Source organism: Halyomorpha halys, unplaced genomic scaffold (genome assembly GCF_000696795.3).
Source record: "Halyomorpha halys isolate HHAL.00 unplaced genomic scaffold, Hhal_1.1 Scaffold1125.1, whole genome shotgun sequence".
In the NCBI taxonomy this organism is placed as follows: Eukaryota; Metazoa; Arthropoda; class Insecta; order Hemiptera; family Pentatomidae; genus Halyomorpha; species Halyomorpha halys.
This window is the reverse complement of record NW_027113995.1, coordinates 134,122-149,441: the sequence shown is the minus strand read 5'-3', so window position 1 is coordinate 149,441 and position 15,320 is coordinate 134,122. Positions and strand designations below refer to the sequence as shown.

Sequence of the window (15,320 nt, the reverse complement as noted above, 5' to 3'; positions counted from 1 at the left end):
TTTTTTCGAAATACTGGTAGATAATGAGGAACAAGCATCCACCATGTTCAAATTCTTAAAGAATTCAGGCTATTACAGAATATAATTTATTCTTAAATGCCAATGACCCTTTGATGTACAAGTGAAAACTAATTAAAAAAATACTTCATTTTCTTAGTTGGAATTAGATTTATTCAATTGTAAGTTGACAGTCTATCTTCAAATACTTTCAAAATAGAGAACAGAAAATTAACTCCATTCTGGGAATATGTTCCATATGAATAATATTAATGTAAAGGATAACAAACATTTTATGGTTAACTAGAAATAAAGAAAATAATAATAATAAAAATATATTAAGTATTAGGCAGAAAAAAAAGATAAATAAAAATTGAAGATATACATATGGTAAAAGAAAAAAATTAATTAGAGAAAATTTCTCTACTTAATAAAAAAACTAAATTAATAGAAATTAGTTTGCACCATTTGACTAAATAAAAAAAAATGAGAGTCCAGAATGTCTAGTTCAGAGCATTGTGAATTCAATTTCCATTTTAGTTAATATTTACTGTGTAGTAGACGAGTTTAACGAATTGGGACAGCAAGGCAACTCCTAGGTTATCAGCCAAAGCCTTAAGGATCGATAGGCCCACTAGCCAGACTGGCTATTCCACCTTATTTAAAGAAACTTAAAGGAATGGTAATTTACACATAGACTTACATCTATTAACTATATTATTTCCAGTTTTTTAATTCAAATTAATTGCCATTGTTTGGACATATAAGCTAAGAGGATATATATTCAATTTATGTAAAATGTCAAATACTGACATCCCAAACAATTCTCATTAAAGGTTCAATAGAAGTTGAAATGAGGGGACCTGAGTAAGATATAATTAGTACTTCAAGTTTGGAAGATGTAATAATGAGCTTCATCTCTCTCAAACCTGATCATCTCAATTTAAACATATATTGATGCAGTTAAGGTCATTTGTGACTGTAAAAGCATATTTTATTGTTGTGTTTTAAAAAATATTAACATAAATAGTCCTTAATTATGAAGAATATAGCATTAAATGAGATAATTTATTGCCCTTCAGCTCTTTAGAAATATTTAAATATCCTATACCCAGGATTGCAGAATAAAGAGAAGCAGCTTACCCCGCGATAGTGGATGATTCATCAGAATCGCCAACGGGCATTCATCATCATCTAGAATATATTCTCTTTGGTTGAGTGTATTTGTGCTGTGGTTCGTATCCTTGTTTTCCTCTATTGCTGAATTAACCTGAAATAATAAATTGGAGCAATTAGTAAATAACAGCAATAAAACAGTTCATCTAAAGCAAACTCAAAAATGAAAAAAAAAATCATCTTTTATTTAGTTAAATCGATTAGAAACAAAAATTTTTATAATATATAAGATTATAACAGCTAGGGAGTAGAAACAGACACATTAAATACATACTCAGATTTATTATTCTCTAGTATGCAATTCTTCAGTGAACATGTGAATATTCGATCCTAGACCTAAGTAGAGTTAAGTAAATATAACACATGAAACTGTGACCTCAAAGAAAACCTCTGAATTTCAAAAAAATAAAGTATTATTTACTTATAACAAAATAAGAAAAATAAAATAATAATAATGCCCATAAAAAAATTTAAAATCTGTATCCCTACAACCCATAAAGGGTTAAGGGTGCAGTACTTTGTAAGGAACTACTGTTAATAAGTTGTGCGAGGTGATTAGGTCAGAATCACACTCGATCGCCAGATTTTTACCCAATTTATGAGGCTGGCTGGGCCCCAGGAGGGCTTCAGAACTTACACTGTTGACTCATGGCTTCAGTGTAACAGAAAACAATTTTCTGTGATCAGAAAACAATGCCCAGCCGGATTCGAACCTGGGTCTTTGGAGTTAGTAGCATCATGCCTTACCACAGTGACACCATGCTCCTGATAGTGCCCATAAATTAAATAATTTCAAAGAGGTGTAAAATGGATATATTTGTTTGCAGGCAATACAAATAAAAGAGATGCATCAGTTTGGGATCAGGAATAAAGCAGTAAAATTATTTAAAAAGATGACATTGAAATAAATAGTTATGGATTACAAAAATATAAACCGTAAAATAAAGTTTCATCATAAACAAAAATCAAAAAACAAAATCTGTTTGTCTGTCTGTTCCGTTTTTAGCTTATAACTGGCAAAGTAAGCTTTAAGATAACATAATCCTATTCTAGAATAATGATGAAAAAATTACCAAAAATTAAGGTTCTTTTTTTGTGCAATGTGTGGCTTTGGTTAAGAACTGCAGATATTAATTTTTTTTTTTTTTTTGGAAAATAAGAAATGGTGATCAAGAGAAGGTATAGTCATGATAGTGCAAAAGTGGAGTACATTTGTATCCTGATTTTTCTATTGTATTTAAAACTCTTAAAAATCCATGCATTTTTCTGAGCAATTAGACCTCTCTGAAGAGTGGAACCTTATAGAAATCTCACCCTAGTAATTTAAAATATTTATAATAAAAAGTCTAGATTCATGTTTAGCACTACAAAAAACATAAAACCACTAAAAACAAATACACCAACAATTCTCTCCTCGAGCCTTTTACAAAACCATTCACTCCATTGTACATTAGCATTTGACTTATTGCAGAAAAACGACACATTCCACAAGAAAACGATAGGAACAAGAATTGTAGGTAATTTTTTTATAATTATTTTAATATAGAATTACCTTTTGTAAAAAACCTTCACTTTGCAAGTTACAAGCAAAAAATAGGACAAAAAATGTGATTTTTAACGTTTATTTTTTATATTTGCAAAAAAAAATGTTGGATAACTTCAGATTTGTGTTCAACACTCCAAAAACCTAAAATAGGCCACAAAAAACAATTACACCAAAACTTTCCACTAAAAACTACCAATTGACCAGACAATAATTTCTAACAGAACACATGCTGCAACCAAACTCCCCGTCAAAAGTATCGCAACACTTTGAAATATTTGAATTTTCAAAAACGTCTGTTTTTTCACAAAAATAAGGGTTATGAAGTCTATAAAAAATATTTTTAAACTGGATAATAACAAGCTTTATTAAAATAAATTACAATATTTCTTCCAATAAACAAAAAAGCTGGAATACTTACTTCTTAAAATTTTCCTTTTTTACAATTTTAACTTTTGAATTAAAATTAAAATTTTTAATTTACATTTAATAAATGGCATTGTCCCCTCTGGCTTTAATAACTGATTTCACTCGCCTTAGCATACTTGTAAAAAGATTTTGAATAAAACAATATATTGTCCCACTCCTCTTAAGGCGGATCCACATGTTGGCCGCTCACCATGAATCAGAAGCTTATACAAATGCTCGGTAAACTAAGAGTGGGCCATCCACATGTCAGTGTTATTAAGAGAGGCAAGCATGGTGGGCGAAAAGAGGTTTCAGCCATTGCACTGGGATTATATTATTTTTATTACAAAAAACAGAAAATTAAAGGAAATTAAATATAAATAAATAAAATTAAATATAAAACTTATTATAAAAATTAACTACAACCTGACAGCTCTCAGTTGCAGCTAGACCAAGAACAATGGTGGAGATGCTACACAAGCGCTCTCACGAACCCCTTTGATCTGTGTCCAAAAACTGACCCTCGACGGATCGGCAACGAGCTTAGGCCAACTCGTACAAGCCACCCATCCACATGCTCGTGCATGCCCGAATTCGCCTTGGCTTGGCCAACATGTAGAGGCCCCTTAATACAGCTACTGTAAGCATTTCAAGGGTAGTAAGAGGTGAATTTCATGACTGAATCTTTCTTTTGAGATAATCCCAAACATACTTGATTGGGTTAAGGTCAGGACTTCTTGCTGGCCAATCAATGGTGTGGATATTTGTGGTGTTCAAGTACTCAGAAACTCATCTTGCCTTTTGAGGACGACGGGCATTATCATGCATGAGCAACAATTCAGAGCCTATAAAAGGCACTATATGATCTTGAAAATTCATTTCTACATATCTCAAAGCATTCAAGGCCCCTCCTTGGATAGGCACTAACTCGGTACATGCCTCCCAAGATATGCCGCCCCAGAACATGATAGAACTCCCCCCAAATGGCTCAATTTCTAAAGCAAGGTTACATACTAACTATACCATTCTCCAGGCATCCTCCAAACTCTTTCATGGCCATCTGGTCTGTTAAGAGCCACTCTCAACTCATCAGTGAATAAAACGTTTTTTCCATTCCCCATAGTCTAAGATTGGTGTTCCCTTGCAAATTGCACCCTTCTGTGGTGAGAAAAAAACTTTTCACTCGCATTCTTGAGCTGAAGTGGCATTCTTAGTCTTCTAATGACCATTGACTCTGAAATTGATATCCCTCGAATACTAGTGATCAAATTTTTAATGGAAGAAGAAGTGCTTGATTTGCACTACAGAAGCATTCATCTATGGAATTAGTAATCCTGGGATGCCGTGACGTTAGTAGCCTCGAATGATTACCAGTATCCCAGTACCTTTTTATGGTCCTTAAAACGGAATAGTGAATCCCAAGGCAATTAGCAATGTAACACAATGATTTGCCTTCTTCAGAGAGAGCGATGATTCTAACTGAATCATTGTATCTTAATCTGTTCATTGTGAATAAAATTAATTGTTATAACTAGGCTAAAGAGAAAAGAGAGGACAGACTTGAGGCAAACAAAAGATAACTATTGACTGAAAGGAAATTAGAAATGAATAAATCGAAATTCCATCGTTTGTTCCTAAACAGTGAATAACAATGATCTGTATAATCCCTACTGTCTCTCATTTAATAAATAATATTACTATAAATATAAACAAAGGATAGATTAAGGTCAAAACCAAGAAAATCTCGAGAATTATGGGCGTTGCAATACTTTTGATGGGGAGTGTATTACTAATATTTAAGGTTCCTGTCTGAACCTAACCAGAGAAAATGGTATTTTTTTTTTGTGATTGAATCCATCTACTAAACTCAGATAATTAAAAATCAATAGGATTTTTTCGGTTAAGCATTTTTTAAGCAAATTTGTTTCTTTTGAATTTAAAGCATTCCAAACTCATCAAATACAAAATAAACTATACAGAATAATTACTTGAACGAGGCAGTAGTGTTGAGGTTCTTCTTTGTCCAGCCCGTACTTCATTAACATTTCTTTGACAACTTGTGCAGCTGTGTCCCCGATCGATAAGAGGAGTGTCTTGTAGGGGACATCTCTGCAAAGGGCTTCTCCATAAATCTTGAGGGTACCACCGGTATCTGGCCCTCCGTCTTTGCTTCGGAACTGCTGTAATTTTCGCTCAAGTTTTTGCTGTCTTCTTCTCCTCATCACAGCTTCAGGGTTGGATATCGACCGGGTGAAGCTTGTCTCCGGCAATTCTGTAAAAGAAAAACAATATGAATACTTGAGATTTTGATCAATAAAAATTAATATGAAAATAGAATTTAAACTTAGAGAAAACCTTCAAGATTAATCAACTAAGCATGTCTGAATCAGAGATAGATAATTCCCTTTTTTTAAATTTCTTTCAAGGATCAAATCAGAACCACTGAAATCAGTGATATCTTTTTGAGTGAAGGTGGAGAGCTTGATTTATAAAGAAGAATTTCATCTAATAAAATAAAACAAAATGGCTAAGGATCGAAGTGGGAGATGGATATTGACTGCTTGGAGGTACATTAAGGAATTGGTGCTAGATGGTGTCATCCCATTTGCTCTATTTATTAGTAAATAATAAATACCCAGTTCATTGTGGTACAGGATAATGAATGCCTGCTTACCCAGACTATTGTCACTTAATATTTAGAGTACTTGAGAATTACTGATTAAGATGGGTTCCACGCAATAATCCAAAATGACACCGAAAGACCATTTATAGGACGATTTAGAGATGAGTATTACATTGTGTCCTCCTTTTAGAGACTTAAATTTGTAATTGCAATTAAAATGTAACTTCTTTTATGTCTGACATGGTTGGAGCTCGGCCCTGTGCAAAAGGGTAACATTTGTCATTAGATCATTCCGTAAGAAAATCTGATGACTGAAGAATCAGTTTTAAAAAAGTATTAATTTCTTATTTTTATCCTTTGCTATTTAGTTGTACAGTGCTACTAATAAAAATAATTTGTTTATTGTAGACATTAACATTACTTATAAGGAAACCAATTTTCAAATCAAAAAAATATTACTTTGTTTCACCACTTGACCTCCATTATTTCAAAATTTTATTATCCTTCTTTTTCACCTTCAGACAAAAAATTAAAGACTAACAAAGCTTAATTCATTTACTTTTATCTTGTATTAGAGGCATTAGACGTGAAGAAGGGGATGTAGTATCTAAGAAACTTCCAAAATTAATTAAGCATATGACCTGAAGGCAAGATAGGAGGATAATAAAATATTAAAAATATATATACAGTATTCACTAGAAAATCAAAGTCAGGTATTTTGTTTTTCTGCTGTGCTTACTTTCCTATAAGCAAGCAATGCTGATTCTAAGAGTGCTAATCAGTAACAAAAGAAAAAAAACTATAATTCAGGAAAGGTCTCCTATTATTTTCGATGGTAACACTATTGAAGGATATTTAATGTATAAATGCATACACCATGGGATTGTATTATATGATTTCACAGAATTCTAATGATTAATAGAACTAAAGTTGTTAGTGTTACGAAAAAAAGGAACAACAGTAGTGTAGACAAAATATAGAATCAATTTATACACATCATTTTTAATTTTTTTTTTATATCAATATCCATAATGTTGTGTAAGCCTTTTGACTGAAGAAACTGAGAAGGGTCTTCCTACCCTAGTGTTGATTCACACGAAGTAAACAAAAAGTCAATTTTTTACTATTCAGCCTGAACCTTGAAAACAAGAATTGGGAGTTTAATGCCTTGAACACTGAATTACACCACTCCTCAAACTAGAAAAACTGAAATAAAAAATCATATGAGTATAGATTAATAATGGGGTCAGTAAAGACCAACGGCCAGAGGCACCTCCAATAAATGATTAATTTTAAGAAACATTGAACATAGAAAGCAGGCGAAGAGAAGGTCCTCTCTACTAGAAAGGCAAAGCCCTCAGGGAAGCTCCCTTCAACACCCATAACAAATTTGTTGTACTGTCCTTGAATCCCAGTGCTTGAACATTTATTGGAGGGAAGAACACTACAGCAATGGACTCAAAAGGGCTAGTTCATTGAAAGATCATTGCAACTATGGTTCATGGCAACCTAAGGTTCAATAGCTCTGTACCCCTAGAGTATATTGTCGTCCCCAATCAATAAATCTCTGCACAATGTATGTGGTATGGAAACAGTAACTCATAAATTTATTACCTGTTTTATTTATTTACATAGTCTTAAACATTATCAATATTATATAGATAGATCAAGGGAAAAGTTACCTGTATATAACTTTTCTGCCACTCCAGAATCATTTTCATCATTTGTTAATCCAGCACTCTTCATTCTATTTAATTTCTCTTGCTTCTTTAATTGTTTCTTTTCTCTTTTTGATAACTTTCTTCTAAAACTTGAGCCACCTTCCTGGAAAGTGCCTTCTGGCATCTGAAAGTGAAAAGAAACATTAATATTAAGTTGTAAATTTTATTTTTATTTTACATTACACTGTATATTCAAGTAACTTCAATTTATAACAACTAATTTAATTGAGAATAATTTTGTTGTGATTATTATAACCTAAAATTTCCTGATACCATAAACTATTGCTAGGGGTTCATCTAATAATTAAATAAAAAACTCAGTTAAGCAAGTTTCTTTATCATATACTCAATAGTCATTTGTGATAACTACAGTCTTCTGAATTTTAAGCGTAGTAGACAGCAATATGTGTTGACAACAAACGAATAGATAAAATATTGCATTGTAACATAATAGAATTTATAAATAATTAAAAAAAACACTATTCATTACTGTACAAATTTGCTAAACCTAGAAAGGTTTAGCATGTTAGACATTTACTGCAAGGTTTGCTGTTCAAATTAAGTAACTGCTATCTACAAATTCTATTTAAGTACTTCTGAATAAAAATATTTTGTCTTGATCATAACTGGCTAAATTAAAAGTAACAATATAACCTCACTAGTCTATTTGAGAGAATTGAGTGACAACAAAAAAATAATAAAATCCTAATTTTAATACCTCCAAAGAAAATTCAAGGGGTGATTCAAGATTCATAATCAATCATTAGAGTATTATAGTACAAGAGCCGAGAAGAAAAAAAAGCAGTTATCTCACCCCAATTTGATTACTTTAATGAAAACTAGGACAATTACTAGTCAAAATTGATGAGTCTGCCAAGTATAGGTAGGGGGAATAAAAAATGGCACTGTTTCAAAATCTTAAAAAAACATTAATTTTGCATTCAGAGCACTATATCTTAAAAGCTACAACACTAGAAAATCTAAGAGAACATTTTTTAAAGAAGAGTAAATTTGCTGAAATATTACCCTTAAAGAGCTATTTACGTCCAATAATTCTCGAGATATAGCTTTTTAAAAAGCAAAATTTCTTAAAAATCTACTGAAAGATTAATAGTTAGTTAATTTATTTTGAGAAATCTATATCTCAGGAACTATGTGACGTACAGATATCTATTAACACTCAAATTGAAGCTAGTTTAATGGCCTATAAAGAAGTTTCTGACCTTTACCTTCGTAGGAATAGTAGTTTTCATGATATTTGCTAAAATAAATTAATTTATAGTTGTTCGGACAATAAGTTTGATTTATAAAAAACTTCATTTCAGAAACCATTGGACATACAGATGTCTGCCAGCGCTCAAATTAAAGCTAGTTAAATTTACTACAAAATAGTTAATATGTTTATCTTTGTAGGAGTAATAGTTTTTATGATATTTGACAAAATAATTTCACAAAATATTAATTTCTAGTTGTTCGTATAAAAGGTTGGATTTTTGAAAAAATATATCTCTAGATCCATAAGACGTACATAAGTCTGCCAACACTCAAAATAAAGGAAATTTAACTTTCTATAAAGTAATTTATGACATTTATCTTCATAGGAGTAGTAGTTTTTATGATATTCCCAAATGAATATAAATTTGGCAAATGAAAATTTGTCCGAACAATTATAAATCGATTTATTTTAGCAAATTTCATGTAAACTATTACTCCTACGAAAATAAACATCATACACTACAGCCAATTAAACTAGCTTTAATTTGAGTGCTAGTAGACATCTGTACGTCAAATGGTTTTTGAGATATAAATTTTTCAAAATAAATCTACTAAATACTGATATTTCAGTACGTCCCATACAACATTTTTCTGAAACGTTGCTTTTTAAAAAGCTATATCTCGAAAAATATTTAACATAAATAACTCTATTAGGGCTCATATTTTAGCAAATTTACTATTCTTTAAATAACGTTCTCTTAGGTTTTCTTGTGTTGTTCCTACTTTTTAAGACATAGAGTTCCGAATGAAAACAATTTTTTTTGTCTCTTTGAAACATTCACCATTTTTTATTCCCCCTACCTATACTTGGCAGACTCATCAATTTTGACTAGTAATAATACATAGTTTTTATTAAAGTAATCAAAAATTGGGGTGAGATAACTGCCTTTTTTCTCCTCTTGGGCTCTTATACTATTAGTAGTTATAACATGAGAGGTGATTCAAATGCCTATGATATGCCCATGAGCTAGTAATAAAATACTGTAACTAATTTTTAATAAATATATCTAGATATATAGAGGAACTAACAACTGAAATCAAGCCAGTAGTATTTGAAAATGACAATTACTTTGTGTGCAAGACTAAAATTTTTAAATTACTTACATTGGTTTTGTCATCGATCCTTCTGAGCAAGAATCTTCCTTCTCTGTCATCTTTGTGCCAATTAAGTTGAACCAGGAGAGGCTTTTCATCGGGCTCCAACCGCCTTTCTTCTGTACAAATATAACATTATAATATACAATTCAATTATAATATTCATAAAAAAATAAACAAAAAAAGGGAGTGCTTGTTATTGAGGTTAAAGCATTCTGAGATATGAACAACATACAAAACTTATAAGCAGCTTTACAATAAGTTCCAAATGCAAATCAATGGTCTTTTTAGACAATTAATACATATAACAAGACCTTAATTCCAAAACTTCTTAAATAAATATTTTATCTAAAATAAAATTCAGAATGAATCTTGAAATTTGATTTATTAATTATCTCTTGGTAGGTTATAAGAACTCAAAAAAGGGCTTTAAAACTGACTACTTAAACAAATGTTTTGGTTCTTAAACAACCAACAGAAAATTATGTACCTAATTTCAAAGTTCACTTTTCTTTTTTTTTAATAAAATTTGGTATCTCGGTATAAAAAGACTTAAGAATGAATTGAGAAGCATGATTGCTTTAAGGTAAAATGATCAGTTGATCACAGATATCGATAGAAAGTGACATACCCAAAGAAATAGACTTTGAAGAATTAATTCTGAAGTTGGCTAATCAAAAATAAAAAAGTACTTCCTATAAATATTTTTTTTAAAAAATGTTTGTTACCTTTCAAGTAATAAATAAAGTAATAATTTTAAACAGTATTTTGTTTATTTCTTTTGGTAATCCTAAGTTGTTCAGCCAATAAATTTTCTAACTAGAAGGCTCCCCACATCCTGAAGTACTTGAGGTTTCACTTGGTAAGGCAGGAACATCAACAGGTGACAGTCAGTCAACAGATTGCCACTTGCACCATTATTATAGAGAGGACTGTTGAATAAAGGTATTCCTAATTCTAGGTCAGACGACCTGACTAATAAATGTGCCTAATGTGCGACTGAGACACTAGGCATTAGTGTTTAAAAAATCAACCCATGAAAATTGACAGTATTTCTTCCTTTATGTGATATTGGTACTTAAACACCATTTTCTCAAGCAGTATGATGAGAGGTCAAATATAATGATTTATATCAAATATTAAGCTATATGACTCTTATTAGCCACACAGCTCCATAAAATTCCAGATGATATCATCTCCCGAAAAAGAAAGGTCTGATCTATTTTAAATAATTCATACTAGGCCTGTAAGAAATTTATTAATTCAAATTTCATCAAATAAGATCAAGTATATCTTAAGCGGCAATAATGAAATATTCTAAAAGCAGTAAATTAATTTTACTCTTACAAAGAACGATGCTCTATAAAACATTATAAAAATATGCTAATTGAACAGTAACACAGGTCAAAATATAAAAATACTTACCCCCATTTTCGTGGATTTCATAGAGAGCATACTCCGGGATGGACAACATTCGCATGTCTGGACGGAATTTCTCGATGAGCGTCTCTATGACAACCTGGGCGGTGGCGTCCGAGGCGACCCGGATGCACTTGGTGGCCACTTTCTGACCCGAGTCCTGAAAGTAGAACCGCATCACCCCATGGAACTCCAGGTCCTGGCAAAAGAAAGAAAGAAATGACTTACATGACATTCTAGCAATGGTTGTTTATTTTAAGATTATCTAAAAGAATATTTTTCAATACACAAAATAGAAAAATAAATTGATAACATCGCACAAAAATAAACTTCCAGTTACAGTAACTAAATAGAAACGTTGACATAACTTTTTTACTTAATACCTATAATTAATCCATCTGAGGAAGTGTATTATGTACATATTTTAAGATACATTCATTTATATTCACCACAATAGGATATTTACATCACAACTAAGGGAAATGTTTTCCTGTCTTTTTTGATGTACCATGGTACCAAGAAATGTATTATTATTACCGAATTCACTTAAGAATCAATAAATGAAACGAACTTAAAAATAAAAAATTGTATTTTTTAAAAAAAGTATAAAATAAGAATCAAAGCCTATGTTACATTAATATTTTATCAACCTCTGAATAGACAAAGGTCATTCATCCCTTCTAATCTTAAAGTAGTTCATTTGTTAAAACGGGGATTTAACACTGTCGGGAAGAGACGTGGCGTTAGATCATAGATACGGGCCCCAGCAATTAGTGACCCACCAGTAGTAGTTATGACTTTTCTACGGAGGTTGAATAATTCTATAAAACAGAGGCTAATAATACCTAAAAGGTGTTAAATACTCAAAATAAATATAAAACTATTTTCGTTTATCAGGTAAGAGAACAACTTCTAAACTCTAGCAATTTTCCATTTTTCAAACTCTTGATGTCCATAACAAATGTTTCGAACTGAAATTGGTTTAAAGCTAAAATAGTATATTCTTATCCAGTATGCTTGACGACTTAAGAACATTACTTCCTGAAACGATACCTGAGAGAGTTAAAGAAGAGAGGAAATGAACATTGGTGCCGGGCAGCGATTCCACCAGGCTAAGCAATTTCCGGTCTGCAGGCAGTTGGACCTCCTATATCTCAACACGGATATAGGACCCTGAATATATAATGACTTTTACGTCAGTCGTACCAGGACCAATCGCAAAGTTTTATTGTCCAAGAGGCAAAACAGTCAAGACAAAACCAATTGTTATCTCGGAATGGATTTTGATACACTGCGTACAGTCGTGAGTAAGATTGCAAAACAGATTACTCTTTCAATTTCATAAACGGCGTAGGATCATAGTAGTAAAGAAAAATGATCTTTTTTGAAATGTTTTTTATTTCAACATTATATCAGTGGCAAGAAGCAACACTAATTCAGTTCGATTTCTTAGATTTCTAGTTAATCATGTAGTAACGCAGAGTTACTTATTAATCTAATTAATCCCAGAGTTAATTTTTATGAGCAAAAATAAACGAGTTATCAGGAGGCTGTAACATTGTTTTTGTACTGAAAAATTATTGGTTACCCATAAGGAATTAATTGAAGGAAGAAGGTCCGGTTGGTGGTCAAAAAAGATACTAAAATAACAGAAAAAATATTAATAAGTATCCAACATTTCGTCCCACATAGCAGAGCTTCCTTGGAACTAAAGAGAAACGAGCACAAACATTGTAAAATAAAAAAAATAATACTTTTTATTTTTAAAAGTTTTTTATATTTAATTTTTGTTTGATAAATCAATTTTTATAAGTCATCTTTTATAAAACATTTTATAATATACAATCTTATAATATCATATTATACAATGTTTGTATCTTGTTTCTCATTCAGCCCTGATGAAGTCCTGTGAGGTGAGGCGAAACAAAATAGTTTTTTTCTTTTTTTGTATCTTTCTTGATCATCTTCCTACAATAAATTATTGTTTCTATACAACATATCGCTGCTTTGCTTTAATAGTGGCACATTTAATCGAAAGAGTTATTATTTTATTCTGAATTGGACGCATTCCAAAGATATTACAGTATATTGGGGTTACTTTCGTTACTAGGTCATCCAACTAACTGTCCAAAAGAAAGTAATTCCAGTCGGCTTAAATTGTACAATCAATTGACTAGTTTAAATCAATATTTAATAAATATAGACGAATATTTGCAGCCACAACTACCCAGCGCAGAGCACTGTTTTTTTTTTTTTATCATTGCCTCGAGTCACCCATCGTGTACTATGGTGCTAACTGTAGTGGTGTAGGATTTATAATGGTTGACCTAGGAAATTATTATTTCGTCTAATTAATGTATCTTCATATTCGTGGAAGCAAGTTCATTACACGAATATTATTAGTTTAACTTTAAAAAGTTTATAAAATGAGATAGAACTAGAATTTAGAGCCAAATGTACTTGATAATTGGGTTCATTTAAAAAAAAAAAAATAAAAAAAAAAAAAAAATAAAAACTTCATTTATTGGGTAATTTTTTATTTTAAGATTAAAAAAATCGGGTTATTACAATTTTTGTTGTTATTGAATTTAATTATGTTTGTGCTGCAATATTTCTTGATATAACTGAAACGAGAAGCAATAAATAAACAAGAACTGTGTCATATAGTTAAGGACAGTCCATCAGATGCAATTGGCCATTTACTCATGTGCATTAAACAGGCAGGATTAACTTGATTTCAACAGGTTTCAGAAAAACTTCAGCTTGTTTTGCACATTCTTTTTTTCAGAATTTAGCATAAGCAACGAACCATAATGTTTAAATGTATATATATGTAGGTAGTACATATTATGCTTCCTATTATTTAAATTATTTTTTATATTTATTTGAACCCTAACAACAATTAAACTTTATTTTACAGAATGTACTTAAATAATCGTTACAACTTTTTCATAGTAGTCTGATGAGATATTTTACGATTATCAAAGACTCATTTGTAGACATTTTTTATAAAAATTTTGATATTTAAGATTTTTATAGTTTTATGTACGTATGTGTTGGTCATGTAATCCTTTTAGTTAAAACGTTATCAATATGTCAGCCAGAAAAACTTATGTAGTGTTATAAATATCATAAAAATAGATTTTGACAGCCAACAATTTAAGATTTTATTACACTCTAAATTTATTTTGACTACACAACGTCTATATTGTTCAGTTTTTTTTTTTTATTTAAACTAAAGAAGGACCTAAAGAACCAGAACGTAGAGCTCAGAATGTAAATACCGACGGAAATGTTTACGAAATGAGAAGACGCTGTGTTGGCGTATCAACAAATGACGAAGGTGACGCCACGCCTCTAAAGATTCTTTTGTTCCCGACGGGTTGTAATTATTGCAGTGATCTCACCATCAATTCAAGCTTTTCAGTGGCCGAGAGTTTGTCAGCATCGTTTAAGCTTGAGGCCTTTCCATCAGTAATGCGAAAAATAATGCCAACCTCCATATCTTTTACAAAGTAAGTATATATATGAAAATTTTATCAATGTTTGAGGAAAACAAAATATGTAGCTTTGTTGTCTAAATTACCTAATGTCACTATGAACCCAAACCGATATTAATTACTATTAGCGTATGATATTTATATGTAAAGGTTGAACGAATGTTTCTCATGTACACCACTTATCATAATGAACAATTTATATTAATCCTTAACATACTAAATCGACCAGCAAACGAAATGTCTACATGAAAAATGGGATGTTATCCCACCAAGAAAATTCAACGTTGATAATATCAAATATATTACATATATATTAATTAACTGATTGCCTAAAGAAGGCAAAGCAACTTGTTTCCCTCTAAATTTTAAATTATTTATCCATTCTTTTTCTTTTTCTATTTTTTTTTTTTTTTTTTATCTTGTTTAATAAAAGTGTTTTTCAACAAGATTTAAAACCATCAACAAACTGTCAAACGCATGGTGTTGTCGGGGTTTCTTCTGTTTCCAATCCAACACTCCGCATGCCTCTGACAGTTTGCTAATAGTTCTGAAGAGTGTTGGTA

General features: G+C 31.1%; 1 protein-coding gene across 1 annotated transcript in view; it reads right to left on the bottom strand.

The window, feature by feature from the left end:
• The window catches only part of cno (adherens junction formation factor afadin), a gene marked incomplete in the record, with an annotated part of 345,803 nt that overhangs the window by 238,155 nt on the left and 92,328 nt on the right, over window positions 1-15,320 (bottom strand). The window contains 5 exon segments of the mRNA XM_067051255.1: window positions 1,141-1,267; window positions 5,113-5,396; window positions 7,430-7,592; window positions 9,848-9,957; window positions 11,264-11,456. Of these exon segments, the coding sequence (XP_066907356.1) occupies window positions 1,141-1,267; window positions 5,113-5,396; window positions 7,430-7,592; window positions 9,848-9,957; window positions 11,264-11,456 (877 nt within the window).